The 24,309-nt window shown below is 44.3% G+C and overlaps 1 protein-coding gene across 3 annotated transcripts in view; it reads right to left on the bottom strand.

Moving 5' to 3' along the window:
• LOC147427657 (cyclic phosphodiesterase-like) overlaps positions 1-19,765 on the bottom strand; it is a 40,531-nt gene extending 20,766 nt beyond the window's left edge. The window contains exon 1 of one of the 3 annotated variants that reach the window (XM_086496433.1): positions 19,352-19,763. In XM_086496433.1, the coding sequence (XP_086352559.1) occupies positions 19,352-19,654 (303 nt within the window). In that variant the 5' untranslated portion in view covers positions 19,655-19,763. Of the gene's footprint in view, positions 1-19,351 lie in introns of all 3 variants that reach the window. The other 2 variants (XM_086496434.1, XM_086496435.1) reach the window with 2 other exon arrangements.
• Between the last annotated feature and the right edge of the window lie 4,544 nt (positions 19,766-24,309).

The raw sequence follows: 24,309 nt of genomic DNA on the forward strand, positions 1-24,309 counted from the left end.
ATAGCGTCCTCCAGAGAATGCTATATCAAACTGTTGAATAAAGGCTAAAGCCTTGGGAGCATCTCGAAATCCTGAAAAGAATTCAAACTTTTCTGACTATCCGCCCTTGTTAAATTTCTTGGTCTTTTTGCCCTTGTCCTTGAGAAAATCATATTGGTTGGCTCCGTATAAATGTTTCTTCTTTAAATAGAACATGTGGTCATCGGAGTCCGAACCCTCAGAGGAGGATGAATCCTCATCAAAACTGTCAGAAATATGTCAAGATTTGAGGTGTAACAGACTTGGACACTCCAAGTCAAGAATCAACCGCGACAGCACCAAATAACCACTTCAAAACAATTCACAGATCACAATAGATTTGCACTGGCCCGGCGGAGTTCCGTGCCTAGAGATATTGGCCCCAAAGACTGGCTCCCCTTTCGGTATTTCTTTTTGTATTAATCAATCATCAAAGTACAAGAGAGCGGTTAGGGTTTCACTCTCAGACTCTGCATCCAGATGCTCTGAGAAGTGAGGTCCTCACCACTAATTTAAAGGTTACAAGGGATGCCCAAAAGCTTGAAAGCAAAAGCAGATTCTCTCTCTCTCTCAATGAGAGTCAGTAAAAAGCAAGTTCTCTTTTTCTCTTTCTTTCTCCCAAATCAAAGCGAAAAGCTGAGACTTGCATCGCTCAAAATTTCCCAAAAAATAATAATAATAATAATTAATATTCCGCCTCCGCGATTTCCGGAAATTAGGGTTTCTGGCAAAAATTAGGGTTTCTGCTGTCCGCCACGTCATCACTTTGTGACATAGCCCCCTCTTGAAAGCATTGTAATCGACCGCGATTACGCCTGCAAAACCGACAAAAGCCATAAACCGTCTTAGCAGACACTGACTGTTAGTACTTACGTACTAGGACACACATCTAGCACATGTACAAAATCGACAATCACATCACACGACATCACAGGACATCACATGACATTCAACATTCATTCGGATCTTAGACCATGATTTATCGGCAATGTAGCTAGCAATCACATCTAGGTCCAATCGGGACCTCATCGATGTCCGATTGACTAACCCCTATTGCAACAATGTCTATTCGAGATCAATCAGACCAAAATGCTGCAGTCACTTCGTCTGTCAGTTCCTGCACTCAAAAGAAGTCAAGAACAAATCAGTATCATTATGAGGAATTCCATTTCATAAAGTCATCCAGTAGAATACTGTCAGCTCTCAGTATCCCTGAAGCTCAAAGAGACATCAGTGACTTTAGTATCAAAATCGAGGCATCTGTTGACAAAGGAGCGGAGTAACTCCCCTCTTGTGCATCCCACTGCACCAGATCTTCGGCCAAGCTGAGTTTCTGGGTTCCGTTTGGAGTAGACTATGCTAAACCAAAGCATCGAGGTAAAGTTTCACAATCCGAGGAGTATCTGCTAGGTCCTCCTCCTCCATCCACTTCGCATCCAACCAACCAAGAACCGCCTTCGGACTTTACCTTTCTTCGTATCCGTATGTGCCAAAATCTGTTCAAGAACAAGGGTCTCCTCGTTTTCTTCCACTGCGGGTTGCTCATCAAGCTCCCCATCATCAGGCACATCACCCTCAACAGGTTTCAAGAGACTCACATGCAATGCATTATGAATCCTCCAAGTATCTGGCAGTTTCAATCGGAAGGAGACATCATTTATCTTTTCAGTAATCTGGAAAGGTCCGTAGTATCGCATACTAAGCTTTGGAAAAAGCCTCTCCTTTCCCTTTTTCTTTCGTATTTCGTAGGTGTGCCTTCTCAAAAGTAAGAGCACCCAATCATCCTCCTTCAATTTCAAGTCGCGACGATGGCGATCCGCTGCCTTTTTCTGTCGTTCTTGAGACTCCTGCAAAGTCTCGCGAACCTTGGCAAAAGCCGTATCCAAATCTCGCGAATATTCATCCGCTTCCAATATCTAATCTTTCGTGCTCAGGAAGGATGGAACCTTCACAGCACTTTCAACAATCTCACATGGCATCTTCCCCGTCAAAGAGTGTATCGTGTTACTGTAGGCAAATTCCACCAAAGATAGGTTCTTTTTCCATTGAGTCTTCTGATCCGAGATACAAGACTTCAATAAATCTAAAATCACTGAATTGGCAATCTCAAATTGCCCGTCAGGCTGCAAGTGGAACGATGACGAGAACTGCAACTGCCTGCCAATGTTCTCCCAAATTGCCTTCCAAAACAAACTCCTAAATCTGGGGTCTCTGTCGGAGACAATCGTCTCAGACGTGCCATGTAATCGGAAAATCATCGTGATCTTTCTATGTTCTCGGGACATCAAAAATGAAATCCATTGCAATACTTTCCCAGGGGTGGGTAGGTATGGGTAAAGGCTGTAACAATCCCTGTGCCTTATGCCTGCCAAACTTGACCTTCTGGCATACGAAGCAACTGCGCACAAACTCTTCCACATCCTTTTTGAGTCTCGGCCCAAAGAAGTATCTCTCTACCCCCTTCATGGTGGTAGCAATGCCGCGGTGACCCATAAAAGGTGGACAGTGGCATTCAGTCATAACCTTATCCCTCAACGGCTGTGTAACGCACAACATAGTCTTTTTCATCAAGTAGCCTTCCCGAAGGGAGTATCCAGCTACTGTCTCCCCATTTCGTATCCGTGTGAAAATATCTGCAAAATCTGTACCTGTGGCATACTGATCGACCATATCCTCGAAGCTCCTATGATGTATCGCGGGTTTCCGAGACAAAGCATCTACCACCACATTCTTCTGTCCCTGCACATGGACAATCTGGAAGTGGAACTGTGACAAGATGTTCGCCCACCGTATCTGCTTTTCCGAAAGCTGCTTTTGTGACAAGAAGTAGCGCAAACTCTGATAGTCTGTAAAGACAATAAAATCCGCTCCGAGTAGGTAATGCCGCCACTGAGTAAGAGCATGGATAACCGCCAAAAGCTCTTTCTCATAGATCTGTGTTGTCATCTCCGGCCTAGAGAACAAACGGTTCTCGTAAGCTATGACATGGCCTTCTTGCATCAAGACCGCACCCAAACTACGACCACAGCATCACAATATACTTCAAATGACTTCTGCAAGTCCGGCAAAGTCAAAATAGGTCCCGTAGTCAATTTCTCTTTCAATGTCCGAAAGGCAATCACCTATGTGGGTCCCTACGAAAAAGGTACTCCTTTCTGTGTCAAGGTATGCAAAGGGGAAGCAACCTCTGCAAACTTTCGTATGAACCGCTTGTAGTACGAACACAGTCCCAAGAAGCTTCTAACTTCATGGACATTCCTCAAATCGGGCCAATCACGGATAGTCTCTATCTTGGCCGGGTCCATTTGCACTCCTGCTGCTGACACAATGTGTCCCAAAAAGTGTATCTCTGGTAGGAAAAAATCACTTTTCTTTGCATTAATCACTAACGTGTGATCTCGTAATGCCTGAAAGACTTGAAGCAGATGATCTCTGTGTTCTGCCTCATTCTTGGAGAAAACAATGATGTCGTCAAAAAAAGTGCCAACAAATAGCCTGTACTCTCGAAAAATCCTGTCCATCATCCGGTTAAATGTCGCAGGAGCATTGGTTAAGCCAAAAGGCATCACCAAAAACTCAAATAACCCAAAAGTCATCCGAAAAGCTGTCTTGTAGACATCTCCTGGTGCTATCCTGATCTGATGATATCCACTCTTCAAGTCAATCCTGCTAAAGCACGATGATCCCTGTAACCTGTCAAGTATATCATCCATCCTAGGAATCGAAAATCTGTTCTTGATGGTGATTTGTTGAGAGCTCTATAATCGATGCACATTCTCCAAGATCCGTCTTTCTGTCAAAACCAACAACACAGGAGAGCAATACGGTGAAGTACTAGGCTGGACAAGACTCTTTTCCAAGAGGTCTTTCACTGGGCTCATAATCTTTTCATTCTGTACTCGGCTCACACGGTAAGGTGGCCGATTCGGTGGCGTGCTTCCAGATATCAGATCAATGGTTTGATCATTGATCTTCACGCCCTCTGAAAAGCAATCGGCATGAGTGTGGAGAAAAATCTTGGCGTTCTTTTGATCAGGTCAAAACACATTCAACCTTTATCCATCGATCAGTTCTCTCCCAAAAGAATGAGTAAGAAACTGAAGTTTATCAAGTACAATCTCTAAGCCCTTCATTTATCAAAGTCGCTTTCTCGGCCCGGTAGTCAACCACGGCGTAATTCTTGTGGTACCAAGGGATCCTGAGTAGAACGTCACTCACGTGCCCTAAACACCTCTGTCATTGCAAACAAAGTTTGCCAATGCTCGGTGTAATGGCAACATCCCATCCGAGTGCCAGTCGAACCACCACCGCCTGTGGCGTCAATCTGTCGGGCGTATTTCCAAATCGAGTTGCCAATTCCAAGTGAGAAGAAGTTGGCCTTGGCTCCTTCAAAAGAGCTTCTTGATCCTTCACTTTGCCCCAAAAGCGGCAAAGTTTGTACTTTCATTCATTAGATTCGGTACAGGTCCCACGCCATGTGGCACCAGTTCTGCTTTTCTATCTGCCTTTTCTGCCACATTCCTCAGCTACTCTCGAACTCTCAGGCCCGTCGTCGTTCTTATCATTCTGTTCTTTCTGTGCCTTTTTAGGGCACTTCGCGGAGATATGTCCATGTTCCCCGCATCCAAAGCACTTCCCCTCTCTGATGAAGCGAGCTCTCTCCTCAAGAGTAAGCTTGGGTCGTGCATCATTTTTCTCTTGGTTGCTCTTTTTTCTTTCTACTTTCATTCCCAGAAGTCTGTTCGGCTCGTTGTGTCATGGCCTCATGTGTGGGGTAGGTCAGACTGCCAGAGTGAATGGCAAAGCCCCGCTTCGCATGACTCATCAACTCCTGAATAGAAGCTGACTTCTGTTCCAAGCAGTGATCTCGGATCTCTGTAGGTAGACCCAAGCTAAACCGTACAATCTGTTCTCTGAACAAGATCTTCTTGAATGAAGTGGCGGGTAGAAAGAGCTCCAGAATCTTTCACAACAAGCATTGATTGTATCTTTCTTGGTCATCCGAAGATGGTTCCAAGCAGCTCGTACATCTCGTTCATATTCTTGCGTCAACCAAGAAGAAATAAAAAGCTTCTTAAATTTCAACCATTTAACTGGCGCAGTCTTGTTTAAAAGAAGCGTGGACCACCAAGTACGAGCATTCCCCTTAAAGTAAGAGGCAGCTCTCCGAATCTTGGAGTGCTCTGAATAGCATCCTCCCGCGAAAGCAATGTCAAACTGCTGTATAAAAGACAAAGCCTTCGAAGCATCTGAGTATCCTGAAACTTGATCGAGTGGCCACCTTCCTTAAACTCTCGGACTTTCTTGCTTTTATCTTTGAGAAAGTCATACTGGTTGGCTTTGTAAAAATTCTTCTTGTTCGCATAAAACTTTCCGTCATCGGAATCTGAGCTATCTGTAGACGAGTCCTCAATAGAACTGTCAGTCTCTGGGCGAGATGTAGCCTTCTTTGCCTTTTTCTTGCCTTTCCGAAGCTTTGTTTCTTGCTTCTCTTTTTTACCTTTTCTGTCTTCTTCGCTCGAATCTAAAGAGCTAGAAGAACTGTCAGAAGAAGAAGAAGAACTGGGTACTCCTTCAAATCGAACACGCTTCTTCTGTTTCTTTGCCTTGTCAAAAGTCGACTGACAACCCAAATAACCCTGGAAAGTCAGTGCTTTTCTTCTGCTTTTTGCCGTACTTTTTGGCTTTCTTTTGCGCGTCAAAAAGCTGAGCAATCCGTGCATCAACCACGTTCTCCAGTTCCTTCTCCGTATATTTTCTTGGAGGCAGAAGGTTTATTGAGAGCGGGTTTCGGGAGTGGTGTTGTGGTTCTTTGCCACTCCATCTGTACCTCTTCCAAAGAGGTCTGGTTCATATATTTTGCCATCTTCGGGTCCTTGGCAAAATTGAGCATCATCTTTGTTGCATCGTCGATCAACTGGCGACGCTCCATCTCTCGCCGCTCCGCCTGAGTAGGCCAAGGCGGGCCATACTCTGTCTGAATCTTCGTTGTGATCCCAACCCGCATCTCCAGATGCAGAGGGAGTCGACTGATCATTGCCTGAAGCCATAGGTGCCGCGGAAAAAAATTCTTTGGCTTCATGCGGTTGTTCAGCATCCGGTGCTAAGAGGGGGTGTTAGATTTACACCACTCTGCTGCTTCACACAAGTCTAGAGCACTTCCTTGTACGGCTAGTGCCTCCGGGCTGGCCACCCTAGCATAGGTTGTACCTTGTCCGGAGGCCCAAGTTTGGGGCCGCCGGCCGCCCACTAAGGTTGGGCTCCCACCTTGGGCACTCATATAAATAGGGCCGGGGGGTACACATTTCATTATCATCTGGCACTGTACAGGTCTTGTAGTTGATGGTAGTCATGGGGGGCTTGTAACAAACTGCTGACGTGTCAAAGCCTAAAGAATGGAGCCAACTTACAGATGTGGCCGAGGGGCCTAAACCCTAATTTCTATTGGAAACCCTAACTGCTGAAACCCTAATCCTAAAACCTGCAAACCCTAATTTTGGAAACCAACCCTAAAACCTACAAATCCTAATTCTAGAAACGCTAACCCTAAAACTGCAGAAACCCTAACCCTAAGGGCACCAAGCGGATTTCCGTGATTTACGTTGGCTCATGACGTGGCAGGCTGTACGGATTTCCGTGATTTACGCCGACAGCTTTTGGCATTGCGTTTTGGACCAGATGCTTTTAAGTTTCAAGGCTTTTCACTGTAATTGCTTTTTAGGCCAAGGGCCTTTGAATATGAGGTTAGGGCTCATTCTCTGGCATGCTTCCTGGCGAAGGTGCAGAGTCTCGAGTACCGGCTTGTACTGTGTTGATGCAATATAAAGAAATACCGAAAGGGACGCCAAGGTTTGGGGCCAATAATCTCTGGGGTGGAATTCCGCCACTCCGTGACGCTTGTCGCCTCTCTCTATTTCAGTTCAGTTGTTATTTGAAGTGCTTAAAGTTGTTTAGTCTGTTCTTTTCTATTGGCACATGGTGCCCGTCTTGTGACAGGGCTGACCGCCCCCTCCTCTCACACCTTGTGTTTGTGCCTCTCTTTCTCTCTCTCTTCTCCTCACGCTTCCGCACACGCGCACTCACATGGTATCTGTCGCCAACACATGGTATCGGCAGCTTCAGGCTCTCGATGATCCAAGGGCGCATCTCCGCATCAGGCTTTCTACCCAAGGGATCAAAAACAGCCAGCGTTTTTGTAAAAGGAAAACAGATCTGCCAACGTTTTTGCATGCACCAAGCAAGCGATAGAAATCTGCGTTTTTCTGTCGCGAGAGAACCTCCTCAACTTGCGTTTTTGCATTTACACCTAGCGTTTTTGCAACAGGCTGCTAGCGCTACCTTTCTGGACAATTATGTCGCCCGGAAACCCTCAGATCCACTTGCGTTTTTGGACAGTAGCGTTTTTACACCTTGGTGTGTTTTTGGACAGCTGCTGCGTTTTTGTAGCAGAGGGGGCAGAGCTCAACTTTGCTCCACCAAATCTTGCCTACAACACACGGCCTTGCATCCGGTACATTGCCAGTCAAAATCCTCTTCAGATTTACTGTTTTCAGCCATAAACACCTGCTGTTTTTTCTCTGTTTTCAGCCCACCCAGGGTTGCTACATTGATTCCCCACCCTCCCTACACCCTCTGCACCGCTCCGGACCCTACCGAGAGCGTACGAGCACGCTGAAAATAGCTGGATAGCAGCGTTTTCATCAACTCGCAGTTGCGTTTTTGGGTGGACAGCAGCCACATGGTTTGCATATTTTACAGAGAATGAAGTTACCTCCTACCACGACACCATTGGGTGGTCCATGCAGTCTCTCAATGACTGCTGCAATACACGGTATCTTCGACATCGGCTTGATCATCAACGGGCATATGATCGTTGGGAGATCCATTCATTCCAACCTTTCTTCGGCCGTTGCACACTCCAGAGGGGGTGGTGATTTGTGGTTTGCTATGGACACATCTATGCACTCATCAGAGGAGTTCACACAAGATATTGGCCATGCGCATGGCATAAGTGTCACGTGACACATCCAACTGTCACAAAGTGATGACGTGGCGGACAGCAGAAACCCTAATTTCTGCCAGAAACCCTAAAATTCCTGCAAACCCTAATTTTTGCCAAAAACCCTAAATTCCGGAAATCGCGGAGGCGGATCATTAAAAATTTTATTTTATTTTTTTTTCGGAAAATGATGAGCGACGCGAATTTTGCTTTTGCTTTTTTTTTATAAAAAAAAAAGAGAAAAGACTCTCTAAGAGAGAGAGAGAACTGATGCTTTTGATTTTAAAAGCTTTTGGGGCTCTGCTTTTGGGCATCCCTTGTAACCTTTAAATTAGTGGTGAGGGCCTCACTTCTCAGGGCATCTGGACGCAGAGTCTGAGAGTGAAACCCTAACCGCTCTCTTGTACTTTGACGATTGATTAATACAAAAAGAAATACCGAAAGGGGCGCCAGTCTTTGGGGCCAATATCTCTAGGCACGGAACTCCGCCGGGCCAGTGCAAATCTATTGTGATCTGTGAATTGTTTTGAAGTGGTTATTTGGTGCTGTCGTGGTTGATTCTTGACTTGGAGTGTCCAAGTTTGTTACAGTGGTATCAGAGCACGGCCGATTTCTCTTCTACGGGAAATCCGATCCCCGAATTTTTTTTTCCGCGGCACCTATGGCTTCAAGCAATGATCAGTCGACTCCCTCTGCATCTGGAGATGCGGGCTGGGATCACAACGAAGATTCAGACAAAGAGTATGGCCCGCCTTGGCCTACTTAGGCGGAGCGGCGAGAGATAGAGCGTCGCCAGTTGATCGGCGATGCAACAAAGATGATGCTCAATTTTGCCAAGGACCCGAAGATGGCAAAATATATGAACCAGACCTCTTTGGAAGAGGTACAGATGAAGTGGCAGAGAACCACAACACCACTCCCGAAACCCGCTCTCAAGAAACCTTCTACCTCCAAGAAATATACGGAGAAGGAACTGGAGAACGTGGTTGATGCACGGATTGCTCAGCTTTTCGACGTGCAAAAGAAAGGCAAAAAGCACGGCAAAAAGCACGGCAAAAAGCAGAACAAAGGTACTGACTTCCCGGGATATTTGGGTCGTCAGTCGACATTCGACAAAGCAAAGAAACGGAAGAAGCGTGTTCGATTTGAAGGAGTACCCAGTTCTTCTTCTTCTTCTTCTGACAGTTCTTCTAGCTCCTCGGATTAGAGCGAAGAAGACAGAAAAAAAGCAAAAAGCGAAGCAAGACACAAAGCTTCGGAACGGGCAAGAAAAAGGCAAAGAAGGCTACATATCGCCCAGAGACTGACAGTTCTACTGAGGACTCGTCTACAGACAGCTCAGATTCCGATGACGGAAAGTTTTATGCGAACAAGAAGAATTTTTACAAAGCCAACCAGTATGACTTTCTCGAAGATAACAGCAAGAAAGTCCGAGAGTTTAAGGAAGGTGGCCACTCGATCAAGTTTGATACTTTTCAGGATACTCAGATGCTTCGAAGGCTTTGTCTCTTATACAGCAGTTTGACATCGCTTTCGCGGGAGGACGCTATTCAGAGCACTCCAAGATTCGGAGAGCTGCCTCTTACTCTGAGGGGAATGCTCGTACTTGATGGTCCACGCTTCTATTAAGCAAGACTGTGCCAGTTACATGGCTGAAATTCAAGAGGCTTTTTATTTCTTCTTGGTTGACTCAAGAGTTTGAGCGAGATATACGAGCTGCTTGGAACCATCTCCGGATGACCAAGAGCGATACTGTGAATTCTTATTGTGAAAGATTCTGGAGCTCTTTTCTACCCGCCTCTTCATTCAAGAAGATCTCATTCAGAGAACAGATTGAGCAGTTTACCTTGGGTCTACCTACAGAGATCCGAGATCACTGCTTGGAACAGAAGTCAGCTTCTATTCAGGAGTTGATGAGTCATGCGAATCGGGGCTTTGCCATTCACTCTGGCAGTCTGACCTACCCCACAGATGAGGCCATGACACAACGAGCCGAACAGACTTCTGGGAATGAAAGTAGAATGAAAAAGAGCAACCCAGAGAAAAAAAAAAGGATGCACGACCCAAGCTTACTCCTGAGGAGAGAGCTCGCTTCATCAGAGAGGGAAAGTGCTTTGGATGCGGGAAACATGGACATATTTCCGCAAAGTGCCCTGATAAGGCACAGAAAGAACAGAATGATAAAGACGACGACAGGTCTGAGAGTTCGAGAGCAGCTGAGGAATGTGGCAGAAAAGGCAGATAGAAAAGCAGAACTGGTACCACATGGCGTGGGACTTGCACCGAATCAAATGAATGAAAGTACAAACTTTGCCGTTTTTTTTTGGGGCAAAGTGAAGGATCAAGAAGCTCTTTTGAAGGAGCCAAGGCCAACTTCTTTTCACTTGGAATTGGCGGCTCGATTTGGAACTGCGCCCGACAGACTGACGCCACTGGCGGAGGTAGTTCGACTGGCACCCGGATGGGATGTTGCCATTACACCGAGCATTGGCAAACTTCGTTTGCAATGACAGGGGTGTTCAGGGCACGTGAGTGACGTTCTACTCGGGATCCCTTGGTACCACAAGAACTACGCCGTGGTTGACTACCGGGCCGAGAAAGCGACTTTGATAAATGAAGGGCTTAGAGATTGTACTTGATGAACTTCAGTTTTCTTACTCATTCTTTTGGGAGAACTGAACCATGGATAAAAGTTGAATATGTTTTGACCTGAAGAAAAGAACGCCAAGATTTTTTTTCTCCACGCTCATGCCGATTGCTTTTGAGAGGGCCTGAAGACCATACCATTGATCTGATATCTGGAAGCACACCACCGAATCGGCCACCTTATCGTGTGAGCCGAGTACAGAATGAAAAGATTATGAACTCAGTGAAAGACCTCTTGGAAAAGAGTCTTGTCCAGCCTAGTACTTCACCGTATTGCTCTCCAGTGTTGTTGGTTTTGAAGAAAGACGGATCTTGGAGAATGTGCATCGATTATAGCACTCTCAACGAAATCACCATCAAGAACAGATTTCCGATTCCTAGGATCGATGATATACTCGACAGGTTACAGGGATCCTCGTGCTTTAGCAGGATTGACTTGAAGAGTGGATATCATCAGATCAGGATAGCGCCAGGAGATGTCTACAAGACAGCTTTTCGGACGACTTTTGGGTTATTTGAGTTTTTGGTGATGCCTTTTGGCTTAACCAATGCTCCTACGACATTTAACCGGATGATGGACAGGATTTTTCGAGAGTACAGGCTATTTGTTGGCACTTTCTTTGACGACATCATTGTTTTCTAGAAGAATGAGGCAGAACACAGAGATCATCTGCTTCAAGTCTTTTAGGCATTACGAGATCACACGCTAGTGATTAATGCAAAGAAAAGTGAATTTTTTCCTACCATGGATACACTTTTTGGGACACATTGTGTCAGCAACACAACAGGAGTGCAAATGGACCCGGCCAAGATAGAGACTATCCGTGATTGGCCCGATTTGAGGAATGTCCATGAAGTTAGAAGCTTCTTGGGACTATGTTCATACTACAGGCGGTTCATACGAAAGTTTGCAGAGGTTGCTTCCCCTTTGCATATCTTGACACAGAAAGGAGTACCTTTTTCGTGGGGACCCACAGAGGTGACTGCCTTTCAGACATTGAAAGAGAAATTGACTACGGGACCTATTTTGACTTTGTCGGACTTGCAGAAGTCATTCGAAGTATATTGTGATGCTTGTGGTCGTAGTCTGGGTGCGGTCTTGATGCAAGAAGGCCATGTCATAGCTTACGAGAGCCGTTTGTTCTCTAGGCCGGAGATGACAGCACAGATTTATGAGAAAGAGCTTTTGGCGGTTATCCATGCTCTTACTCAGTGGCGGCATTACCTACTCGGAGCGGATTTTATTGTCTTTACAGACCATCAGAGTTTGCGCTACTTCTTGTCACAGAAGCAGCTTTCGGAAAAGCAGATGCGGTGGGCGAACATCTTGTCACAGTTTCACTTCCAGATTGTCCATGTGCAGGGACAGAAGAATGTGGTGGCAGATGCTTTGTCTCGGAAACCGTTGGTGCTGGCTATTTCCGCGATACATCATAGGAGCTTCGAGGATATGGTCGATCAGTGTGCCGCAGATACAGATTTTGCAGATATTTTCACACGGATACGAGATGGGGAGACAGTAGCTGGATACTCCCTTCGGGAAGGCTACTTGATGAAAAAGACTATGTTGTGCGTTACACAGCCGTTGAGGGAAAAGGTTATGACTGATTGCCACTGTCCACCTTTTACGGGTCACCGCAGCATTGCTACCACCATGAAAGGGGTAGAGAGAGATTTCTTTTGGCGGAGACTGAAGAAGGATGTGGAAGAGTTTGTGCGCAGTTGCTTGGTATGCTAGAAGGTCAAGTTTGACAGGCATAAGGCACAGGGATTGTTACAGCCTTTACCCATACCCACCCACCCGCCCCTGGCAAAATATTGAAATGGATTTCATTTTTTTTTATCTCCCGAGAATACAGAATGATCACGATGATTTTCCGATTACATGGCACGTCTGAGACGATTCTCTTCGACATAGACCCCAGATTTATGAGTTGGTTTTGGAAGGCAATTTGGGAGAACATTGGCACGTAGTTGCAGTTCTCATCATCGTTCCACTTGCAGACTGACGGGCAATTTGAGATTGCCAATTCAGTGATTTTAGATTTATTGAAGTCTTGTATCTCGCATCAGAAGACTCAATGGGAAAAGAACTTACCTTTGGTGGAATTTGCCTACAATAACACGATACACTCTTCGACGGGGAAGACGCCATGAGAGATTGTTGAAACTGCTGCGAAGGTTCCATCCTTCCTGAGCACGAAAGATTAGAAATTTGAAGCGGATGAATATTCGCGAGATTTGGATACGGCTTTTGCCAAGGTTCACGAGACTTTACAGAAGTCTCAAGAACGACAGAAAAAGGCAGCGGATCGCCATCGTCGCGACTGGAAACTGAAGGAGGATGATTGGGTGCTCTTACTTTTGAGAAGGCACGCCTAAGAAAGAAACAGGGAAAGGAGAGGCTTTTTCCAAAGCTTAGTATGTGATACTACGGACCTTTCCAGATTACTGACAAGATAAATGATGTCTCCTTCCGATTGAAACTGCCAGATACTTGGAGGATTCACAGTGCATTGCATGTGAGTCTCTTGAAACCTGTTAAGGGTGATGTGCCTGATGATGGGGAGCCTGATGAGCAACCCGAAGTGGAAGAAAACGAGGAGATCCTTGTTCCTGAACAGATTTTGGCACATAATGATACGAAGAAAGGTAAAGTCCGAAGGCGGTTCTTGGTTAAGTTCAAGAACTTTCCTGCATTTGATGCGAAGTGGATGGAGGAGGAGGACCTAGCAGATACTCCTCGGATTGTGAAACTTTACCTCGATGTTTTGGTTTAGCATAGTCTACTCCAAACGGAACCCAGAAACTCAGCTTGGCCGAAGATCTGGTGCAGTGGGATGCACAAGAGGGGAGTCGCTCCACTCCTTTGTCAACAGATGCCTCGATTTTGATACTAAAGTCACTGATGTCTCTTTGAGCTTCAGGGATACTGAGAGCTGACAGTATTCTGCTGGATGACTTTATGAAATGGAATTCCTGATAATGATACTGATTTGTTCTTGACTTCTTGTGAGTGCAGGAACTGATGCCGAAATGACTGCAGCATTTTGGTCTGATTGATCTCGAATAGACATGGTTGCAATAGGGGTTAGTCAATCGGACATCGATGAGGTCCCGATTGGACCTAGATGTGATTGCTAGCTACATTGCCGATAAATCATGGTCTAAGATCCGAATGAATGTTGAATGTCATGTGATGTCCTGTGATGTCTGGTGATGTCCTGTGATGTCGTGTGATGTGACTGTCGATTTTGTACATGTGCTAGATGTGTGTTCCTAGTACGTAGGTACTAACAGTCAGTGTCTGCTAAGACGGTTTATGGCTTTTGTCGGTTTTGCAAGCGTAATCGCGGTCGATTACAATGCTTTCAAGAGGGGGGTATGTCACAAAGTGATGACGTGGCGGACAGCAGAAACCCTAATTTCTGCCAAAAACCCTAAAATTCCTGCAAACCCTAATTTTTGCCAAAAACCCTAAATTCCGGAAATCGCGGAGGCGGATCATTAAAAAATTTTTTTTTTTTTTTTTTTTTTTTTTGGAAAATGATGAGCGACGCGAATTTTGCTTTTGCTTTTTTTTATAAAAAAAAAAGAGAAAAGACTCTCTAAGAGAGAGAGAGAACTGATGCTTTTGATTTTAAAAGCTTTTGGGGCTCTGCTTTTGGGCATCCCTTGTAACCTTTAAATTAGTGGTGAGGGCCTCACTTCTCAGGGCATCTGGACGCAGAGTCTGAGAGTGAAACCCTAACCGCTCTCTTGTACTTTGACGATTGATTAATACAAAAAGAAATACCGAAAGGGGCGCCAGTCTTTGGGGCCAATATCTCTAGGCACGGAACTCCGCCGGGCCAGTGCAAATCTATTGTGATCTGTGAATTGTTTTGAAGTGGTTATTTGGTGCTGTCGCGGTTGATTCTTGACTTGGAGTGTCCAAGTTTGTTACACCAACCCTATGTCTCCGTGGACAAGCTACACCATAATAGGGTTTCCATCAAGTCCAGTCAGTCTAGATTAGAAGTGATCTGGCACTTTTGTGAGTCTATTCGTAGACCGTGCATGCCCAGTCACTTAGCATAGATGCATATCGTCTGGTTGCACACAGCATGATCATCAGTATTCCCATCAGAATCCATTAGAATCAGTTAGGGGATTTTTCCAGTGCATTTAGCCTATTTTTCCTATTTTTGACATTTTTCACTTATTAATTTAAGTGACTTCCCAACAAAAGTAGGTAGGGCAATTTTGCTAAGAAAATATTAAGCAACCCAAAGTTGGCACTATTTGGCAGAAGAGGCAGCAAGAGCACCTTGCTCAACAGGAAACTTCTCAGCAGAACCCAAGGACTTCTAGCGTTTTTGCTTCACAACAGCTTGGCTGGCGTTTTTGGACAAGACCACCGCAAATCAGCCAGCGTTTTGCTCTTGCAGATCCTTGGCGACAAGACCACAGCAGATCAGCCTAGCGTTTTTGCATTTGCAGAACCATGGCGACAAAAAGACCAATTTCAGCCCCTAGCGTTTTTGGTTGCAGATCAGCCCCGGCGTTTTGCACCTTCATCGCGACGGAAAGTCAAGTACCATTAGCGTTTTCAGTTTTCAGCACTTAGAGATCGCAGATCAAGTCCCAAACCTCGCAGATCTCACCTTCCCGCAGCAATTTCTTGCCGCACGGTCAGTTTCCGCAAGGTTTACAGTTTTCCTCTTTCTCTCGAATCCTTTGATGAACTTGCATCTGGTCTCCTTAGTTCGTCGGAACCCTCTAATTCGCTAGAATCCTGTGATGAGCTATCACCTTGTCCCGTTGATTCATTCTCTTCAATGGAAGACTCTTGCCTTTTTGATACTATTCTGCCCGTCGCATAAGTCAATAAGCAAGCATGCATTCCAATTCGTTGATTAGTCATGTCCCATGGAGTCCGACTTCTGGTTTAAAGCATAGTCTTGAATCTCTTTAGCAAATCATAGCAAAACCGCTCAATCTGGTCTTTCAAAAATATCTTCGACAAGTATCCCAAATTCTCTGGCAGTGGTCAGAGAATGTATCTTTCTCATTCATTTTCAAGTGATGACAAGGCACGATGACATCTCTTGCATATTCATCGTTCTTTTCAAGTAAGATGCCGCCTTTCGCTCCCGGGAATGTTCTGAGAACCACACTCTAGAGAAGGCGACGCCAAACTGTTGTTCAACTCAAGGGCTCGATGGGTGTCCTGGCCTGACTCCCTTCCTTGAACTCCTTGGTTTTCTTGTTGATATGGTCATTGTCAAAAGAGGACGACCTCTCCTCCTCTAAACAGCTAGATAGCCTTACATGCCTTCTAGACTTTGTTTCAAAAATCTTATTCAAAAGAATCTTGTTTTAGGTGCTTAGAAATTGAAGAAGCTTCTTAGCACCCTCGAACACTTCAAATGGCATCTGTTCCGTGTGTCGTTGTAGGCAAACTCCACCAAGGGCAAATACTTTTCCCGTGTAGTCTTTTGATCCAAAGAAGAAGACTTCAACAAATTCAAAACCATTGAATTGGCTATTTCCAAATTGCCCATCTGTCTGCGGGTGGAACGAGGATGAGAACTGCAACCACGTGCCAATGTTCTCCCAGATTGCCGTCCAAAGTAGATCGGGGATCTTTGTCCGAAACAATGGACTCAGAGATGCCATATATTCGAACAGTTTTGCCAAAGGATCGGGCTTAACAGTCTTCTTTACTGCAGAGCAATGAGCCTGCTTACTGAATCTGTTGATGACCGTCGAAAGGCCATCATGCCCACTCTGTGTCTTTGGGAGATCAAAGATGAAATCCATTACAATACTTTCCGAGGGGCGGGTGGGAATGGGTAAAGGCTGTAGTAATCCCTGTGCCTTATGCCTGTCAAATTTGACCTTCTGGCATACTAAACAATTGCGAACAAAGTCGTCCACACCCTTCTTGAGTCCCGGCCAAAAGAAGTAACGCTCCACACCTTTCAAGGTGGTGTCGATGCCGCAGTGACCCAAAAAAGGTGGACAATGGCACTCAGATCAGAACCTTTTCCCTCAACGGCTGTGAACATCGTTTTCTTCATCAAGTAGCCAACTCATATGGAATATCCCGCTACTACCTCCCCATTCTGTATTCAAGTGAATACATTCCAAAAATCCGGATTCTGTGGCGTACTGATCAACCATATCCTCGAAGCTTCTATGATGAATCGCGAAAATAGCCAAGACTAGGGGCTTCCGAGACAAAGCATCTGCCACCAAGTTTTTATGTCCCTGAACATGGACAAGAAATTGTGACAAGATGTTAGCCCACCGCATCTTCTTTTCCGAAAGCTACTTCTCTGACAAGAAGTAGCGTCAAATCCGATAATCAGTTAAGACCGTAAAATCGGGTCCAAGTAGGTAATATCGCCAATGAGTAAAAGAATGGATCGCTGCCAAAAGCTCTTTCTCATAAATCTGTGTTGTCAATTCTGGCCTTGAAAACGATCTGCTTTCATAGGCAATCACATGGCCTTCTTGAATTAAGACTGCACCTAGACTACGACCACAAGCATCACAATACACTTCGAATGGCTTTTGCCGGCAAAGTCAATATTGGTCCAGTAGTCAATTTTTTCTTTTAAGTGTCTGAAAGGTAGTCACCTCTGTCGATCCCCATGAGAAAGGGACTCCTTTCTGAGTCAAAATGTGCAAAGGGGAAGCCACCTCTGCAAACTTTCAAATGAACCACCGGTAGTAAGAACACAAGCCCAAGAAGCTTCTAACTTCATGAACATTCTTCAAGTCAAGACAGTGTCATTTTGATCTATCTGATGAGACGATGTGTCCCAAGAAATGTATCTCAAGCAGGAAAAACTCGCTCTTTTTCACATGTATAAGCAATTTATGCTTCCTCAGTATCGGAAAAGCCACAAATGATTGGTATTCTCTAAAAATCCATAAAAGTCGTCCTAAAAGCTGTCTTGTAGACGTCTCGAGGAGCAATTCACATCTGATGATAATCACTTCTTCATATCAATTCGGCAAGTAGAATTCTAAAGTCTGTCGTTCTCTTATCGGCGTAAAATGCAAAAAAATGTGTATTAAGTATGTCACACAATGTTGCCCTTCCAAACCCAAAAGGGCAATAAGCTCAATTGAAGGATTATGATGGCGTCTGGATGCACCCCAAAAGGCGCCCCTGTATGTACTGCCCCAAGTAGACCTGCCTATATATTGCAAGAGGATTGACCGCCATGCCTCACGTCTGCCAGCTTGCTTCGCCACAAATTCGATGACTTGAGCCCACGACCTCTGGGTTCAACACTCCAAATTTAGTGGGCTATACCACTAGGCTATCGTGGGTTTCTTGTGGGGAAGAGCAAGAGGTAAAGCTTTAAGCTCGGCTTCGCAAAGATTCCCCCCTTCACACACCTAAATATAGAGATATGATTCTCTTTTAGTCAAGTGAGCTAATTGGATCCATATTAAGGGCTTCACGGTTTGTTAGATAGCTTGTGCAAAAGGCTTTGAGCTCATAGAAACAATGAAAATCAATTGTTTTGGAGGGGAGATAAATTATTGATGCGAGATATAGAAAATTGTGTAAAAAAACAAGCAAATGGGAGTGCTAAAGGATTCTGAATGTAATCCTATTGATTATCTTACATAATCTCAAACAATAAGCTAATAGAGACTGGAAAAATCCAACTCAATGGAATAATTTGTATTGACATAAAGAATTAATCAAATATTACTTATTTATAGGGAGGGATGCTTCAATCCCTAATCATCCAAAGAAGGGTGTGCCTCATAGGTCTTCCTTAGAACTTGCCCAAGCAATGGCGACTCAGGAATTGATTAGAAGAGTAATTAACTTATTATGCTTAATAACTGAGAAGCAAGAGCCTCTTCAACCTTTGATACCACTTATTCGCTATGGTGGATAGACCTAGGTGGCATTCATCACTTAAATGGAGATTAGAGACTTATTACATATTTAATCAACACATGTTTGGAGATCTTCTATACGAAGAGCGCTATTGCCATATTCTAGCAAGATTCACGAATGCCCCTTATACATCATGCCTAAGATGACGTGGGAAAAAATTTCAACTGCAGCGAGAGATTTTTAAATTAGTAAAACATGTGAGCCCTTTTAAATACCAAATAGGTTGATAGATTTTCCTTGATGCACGTAAGTATTTCACATGTGACCCTTTTAAAGGGCCAAACAGATTCTAAAAAGGTTCACAGATTTACTTGGGAAAGTGATACCCGTAAATATTTGCTAACAAGTTTGATTTCATATCGTGGAATGTGAATAATGGGTTTCAATCATGATTGTCGTTATCGGACTAAGGAGACTACTCTTAGGGCCTAAGTATACCCCTGATGATTGATAAAGTGCCACAAGTACCTTGAGGGAAAGGTGAAGAGAGAAAGTGGATCACACCATTCCACATGGTACCGGAGGCATGGACAGCTTGAATGACCTAAGGCAATTGCTTGTTGTATCATAATGATCAAAAGAGAGCATAGAGCTCGTACTCCAAAACCATTCCTTGATGGGATGTACAAAAGTATTGAAGAATGGAAACATGAAAAATAACGGCATAACACTGAAACATGGAGATATGTGAAAAGCAATGCACCACGTATATGTTCCCTAAATGGGAGCTCTATCAAAAATGAGATGTGCAAGAGGACACATGAATATCTTACCTCATGAGAGGGATCAACCAGCATATAGACACACTGGTAAAATGTGTTGCCACAGGAAGGGCGTGTGAGCCGGCAGGTAAACGGCGGAAGGCTTCGACAAGCGGCACGGAGGGAGAGGGAGGCCTGTTCAAGAGAGAGTTTCTGGGTGCCGACCCCAAGCACAGTGACGTGAGGCTCGAAAGCGGGAGCTTGGAAAAGGGTTCGAAGGTGCAACATAGCGGGACGCAGCCCGGGAGGCTCCTCTACAGAAGAGGGCTGCGCCCACACGGAGCACCATCCAAGCTCGTCACCTTTTCCTTCCATCGTCGACCTGCTGCGACTATGCGATTGAGATATTTGATCGGGAGGTTAGACGAGATTCGAGTTACCAGTGCGCCGAAACGTCACTCACTCGCAGTGCTCGAAAGAAACTTTTTTGCAAAAACTTACATTAGAGAAGATAAAGAATAATCCATGTTTTGGTGTGATGGTGGATGAGTCTTCCATTTTTTATTTTATTTTTTTGCAATACTCACATTATATTTAGAGTATTCAGACCAAAAAATTTACATGCCCAACCATGCTCATACTAAGGCAAGGTATCTACATCTGCGGAGGAGTCCATAAACCATACATTACATCATTTTACATTGAAGCCTGAGAAACCAATACAAGCATAACATAAGGCCAAGCATAAACATGACAGGAGTCACCACTGTCACTCCTCTCACATCAAACCAAAAGTGCCCAAAATGTGCAGCAGAACATAAAACATATAAAAACATAAAGACCAACAAGTACTTTGGAACTCCTCACCCATGAGACCATGACATAGACAAAGATCCTCCCCTCCACAAGACATAAAACAATATCTCTCTTGCTTGGAAGAAGGATGTATGCCTTGTAATGCGTTTTATGGAATTATTTGCACCAATGAAAGCACCACCAAAGGTAATTTTGACATTGTTTGAGTTGAAACGTGTTAACTTGTGGTGTATCTTGGTTCTATTAGATGACATCTATCTCATGTTATTTTTGGTGGGATGGCTCCCATGTTCGCTAGTGGATTCTCTTTTCGATTATGGTGGTTCGGCTCGTCTTGTGGAGCTTGTTATTTTTTGAGTTGTATGATGGTGATGGTCTTGTGATCTTTGTGATGCCATGGCTTGGTTAGAGCATGGCTTCTGCAGTATTTTTTTGGATTTGATAATATATCTACCACTCACATTTGTGAGTTCTTCAAAAAAAAAAATTGCATCATTTTATGGTAATGTAAAAATTGTTGGTGATGTGTGCTTTCCTACTATTATTGTTAGGGAAGCTTTCAAGGTCGAATTTAGAAAAATCAAATGCCAAGCCGGCATTGATCTTTCAAAAATGACTCTTGTTGAAGTGGCTAGTTTGCTTGCAAACAATGTGACTTGGAGAGATATCTATCCTATCTATAATAGAGGAGGAGATTTAGGTGGCCATGTGGAACTCTTGGATGAGTCCGGTGAGTGTGTGTGTGTGTGTGTGTGTGTGTGTGTGTGTGTGTGTGTGTGTGTGTGTGAGAGAGAGAGAGAGAGACAGAGAGAGAGAGAGAAATATTCCCTCCGATTGACAGAGGAGGGAGCGAGGGGGAGAGTGGAGTCGTATTTCGTAATAAAGTGGGATAGGCTTTCGAATTTATGTGAAGACCGCCTTCGTTAGTTTGCACAAGAACTGCTTAATCAAGTTGAACAGACCTTTTCCAATCGAATAGAGCTTTGCGAGTTGCACACAGGCAGAGAACTCCTACGATTTGCATCACAGGAAGGAAAAAAGGGGGGAGAGAGAGAGAGAGAGAGAGGGCTGAAGCTTCGTGGACAGAGATGAAGCTTCGTGAACTGTCAACCTCCGCCACAACTGGCCCACTACGCAGGTAAGCTACGTGCTCTCTACACGCCCGCCACTTCATGCCAGGAGAGAGAGGGAGAAAGATTGACTCTGCTTGCCAGCCTGCGGCAACAAGAGTGGCAGTGGGCTTCCATGCTTTACACTGAATGGCCATGATGCAGTCTATTCTCGAGGGATGGTGCCATGCTCTTCATGCCAAGCTCTCCACACTGCCCATGCTCTTCATGCGCTCACCTCCGCTCTCACCTTTCCATCATTTGGACCTCATTGCGGTTCATGCCAATTTTTTATACTGCTTCACATTGAGAGAGAGAGAGAGAGAGAGAGAGAGAGAGAGAGAGAGAGAAAGAGAGAGAGAGACTTCGGCGCTACTGCATGTTGTTGTGGTTGTTTCATACACGCACGCGCACGCGCGCACACACACACACACACACACACAGGGGGGGGGGAGAGAGAGAGAGAGAGAGAGAGAGAGAGAGAGAGAGAGAGAGAGAGAGAGAGAGAGAGAGAGAGAGAGAGAGAGAGAACTTGCTGGGCTCGCATAACTAACGTGCATATTTGTGAATGCATGGCACAAAACCAAGCTTTGTCAAACTTAGAGACAATGCTTCAACACTATGGAAGGAGTCTGTCAGATTATTCTGGAATGCCCCAAGTGGATTGCACATTGCAAATCGTGAGTGAGCATGGAGTTCTTGCTGAAGAGTTAATGTATAACATAGAGGAACAAAGAGGATTGTCTACTCATATGGAATCATCTTTGAATGTTGGACAGAGGGAAGCTTACAATCAGGTTTTACAAGCCATTGACATGGACAGTGGGACTGTGTTCTTCTTAATTGGGCCAGGTGGAACAGGAAAGACTTATCTTTATAATGCCTTGCTCTCTCGGATACGTGGAGAGTCCAAAGTTTCTTTGGCATGTGCATCATCTGGTATTGCAGCACAACTTCTCAGCAATGGAAGGACCGAACAATCTAGATTCAAGATTCCTATTGATATAACTTATGAGTCAACATGCAACGTTAAAGTAAATTGCCAACTTGTTGAGCTATTGCAAATGACTTCATTGATCATATGGGATGAAGCTCCCATGACTCACAACACGCCTTTGAGGCTCTTGATAAGACACTAAGAGATGTCATGCAAAATAGCATGTTGTTTGGCGGAAAGGTTTTCCTCCTTGGTGGTGATTTTAGACAGATCTTACATTTTGTGCGCAAAGGAGGGAGGGCAGACATTGTTGATGCATCTTTGTGCCACTCATACATTTGGAGAAGTATAAAAATGTTGCATCTAACAGAGAACATGCGAGTGGTCAATTGTTTCAATAATGTTATTGAAAGATAATTTGTGCAATGGACACTTGATATTGTCAACGACGATGTTTGTGATGGGGGCCTAAATGATAATGTGGCTTTGCCGGCCTACATGATGCTACCACAAAATAGTTTGCAAAAACTTATTGCTTGAATATATGGAGATCTTGAAACACTCTCTTGCCATGCAACCTTTTTCAAAGATAGAGCAATTTTGGCACCACGCAACAAGGAGGTGGATGCCATAAACAATTTGCCATTGCAGCAATTTCTTGGTACTTATAAAGAATATGTCAGCGCAGACTTAGTGTGTGAATCACACTGTGATAGCATTTTATTCACAAGTGAGTTTGTAAATAGTTTAGATATTGGGGGAGGTTTTCCACCACATGTTTTTCGATTGAAACAAAATATTCCATTTATGTTGCTTTGCAATTTGGATCCACAAAGTGATCTTTGTAATGGGACAGGCTTGATTTGTAAGCAATTTCACAACAAAGTGGTTGAAGCAGAAATCATTATAGGGTCACATGTAGGGAATGCAGTGTTCATTCCAAGGATTGATTTTCTCATAGGAGCTAGAGAAGGCCTCCCTTTTGAGTTGAAAAGTCAGCCAATTTTCCCTAAGATGTGCTTTTGGGATGACAATCAACAAGGCGCAAGGCCAAACGTTGGGAGTGCTTGGATTGTATCTTCCAACAATGGTCAATTGTATGCACAATGTCTCGCGTGTGAGATCCTCTTCTTCCATCAAGGTTGTGGTCAGTGATGGTCACTCAACAAGTGTTAGCATACATAGTACTGGTGTGAATATAAGCATAGTGTCCAACACAACACCCCACTTACTCCATGCATTGGTTGTATCCACGTTCCCATGGTGTAAACCAAAAGCGTCTTGTGAGTAACTAGGGTGCTTGGCTATAGCCCAAATTTACTTGATGGCTTAGATATGTCGATCAAGAGTAAGGTCTAGGAGGAGGACCTTACATAGATTAACAAATATCCCTTTTCTAGCCATTTTTTGCCCTAATGTAAAGAGCATAGGCAAGCACAATGACCACTCGTAACCTGTAGGTTACATAAGCAATGTAACTTGTCAAAGAAAAGAAAACAACATGTTACACAATCTGCTCACTTTAAGAGAAATAAAATATCCATAATGACGTCAAAATTTAAAAGTGAGATGATAGCGAAAAGAAATGATAGAAGATTTGAAGTCCATAGGCGTCACTAGTTAGTAGTTCGTCAGTTGTTGTCATTATTAGCATGCTTTAAGAACCCAACCATGGTGTCACGAAAGCTAGCGAACAAATCCAAGCGCTTGTTTTCTAGCGCCACTTGTCGGCTGGAGTTATCTTTCAAGTGGTTAAGCAAAGCTCGACCAATGTCCGCCATTTGTGCCAATGACTCCTCAACCTTTGGAGTAGACCGCTTGCAGCTGGTGTTGTTGTGGCTTGACTTTTGATTTGGGAGGTTTTAGAGTCTTCTTCCCCTAACAACTCACTCTTGTTAGTATTTTGTTGAGTGGTAGAGGAGGCATGGCTAACACACTTCATAGAGGCTCTATCATAGTAGTATTCATCTACCACATCATACCATTTACATGTGTGTTTTCTATTGTCGCCAAATGTGGCATTGTGCGCTTTATCCGGCCTATATTGGCCAAGTACAGAGCCCCACTTCTTCTGGCATGCTTTGCTATCTTTTATCAAACTCATGGTATGTGGAGACCAACGTGCAACCAATTTTGCCCATAGATTGACCCCTTGCTTTTGAGGATTG

Source organism: Adiantum capillus-veneris, chromosome 23, assembly GCF_014529385.1.
Source record: "Adiantum capillus-veneris isolate H3 chromosome 23, ASM1452938v2, whole genome shotgun sequence".
NCBI lineage: Eukaryota > Viridiplantae > Streptophyta > Polypodiopsida > Polypodiales > Pteridaceae > Adiantum > Adiantum capillus-veneris.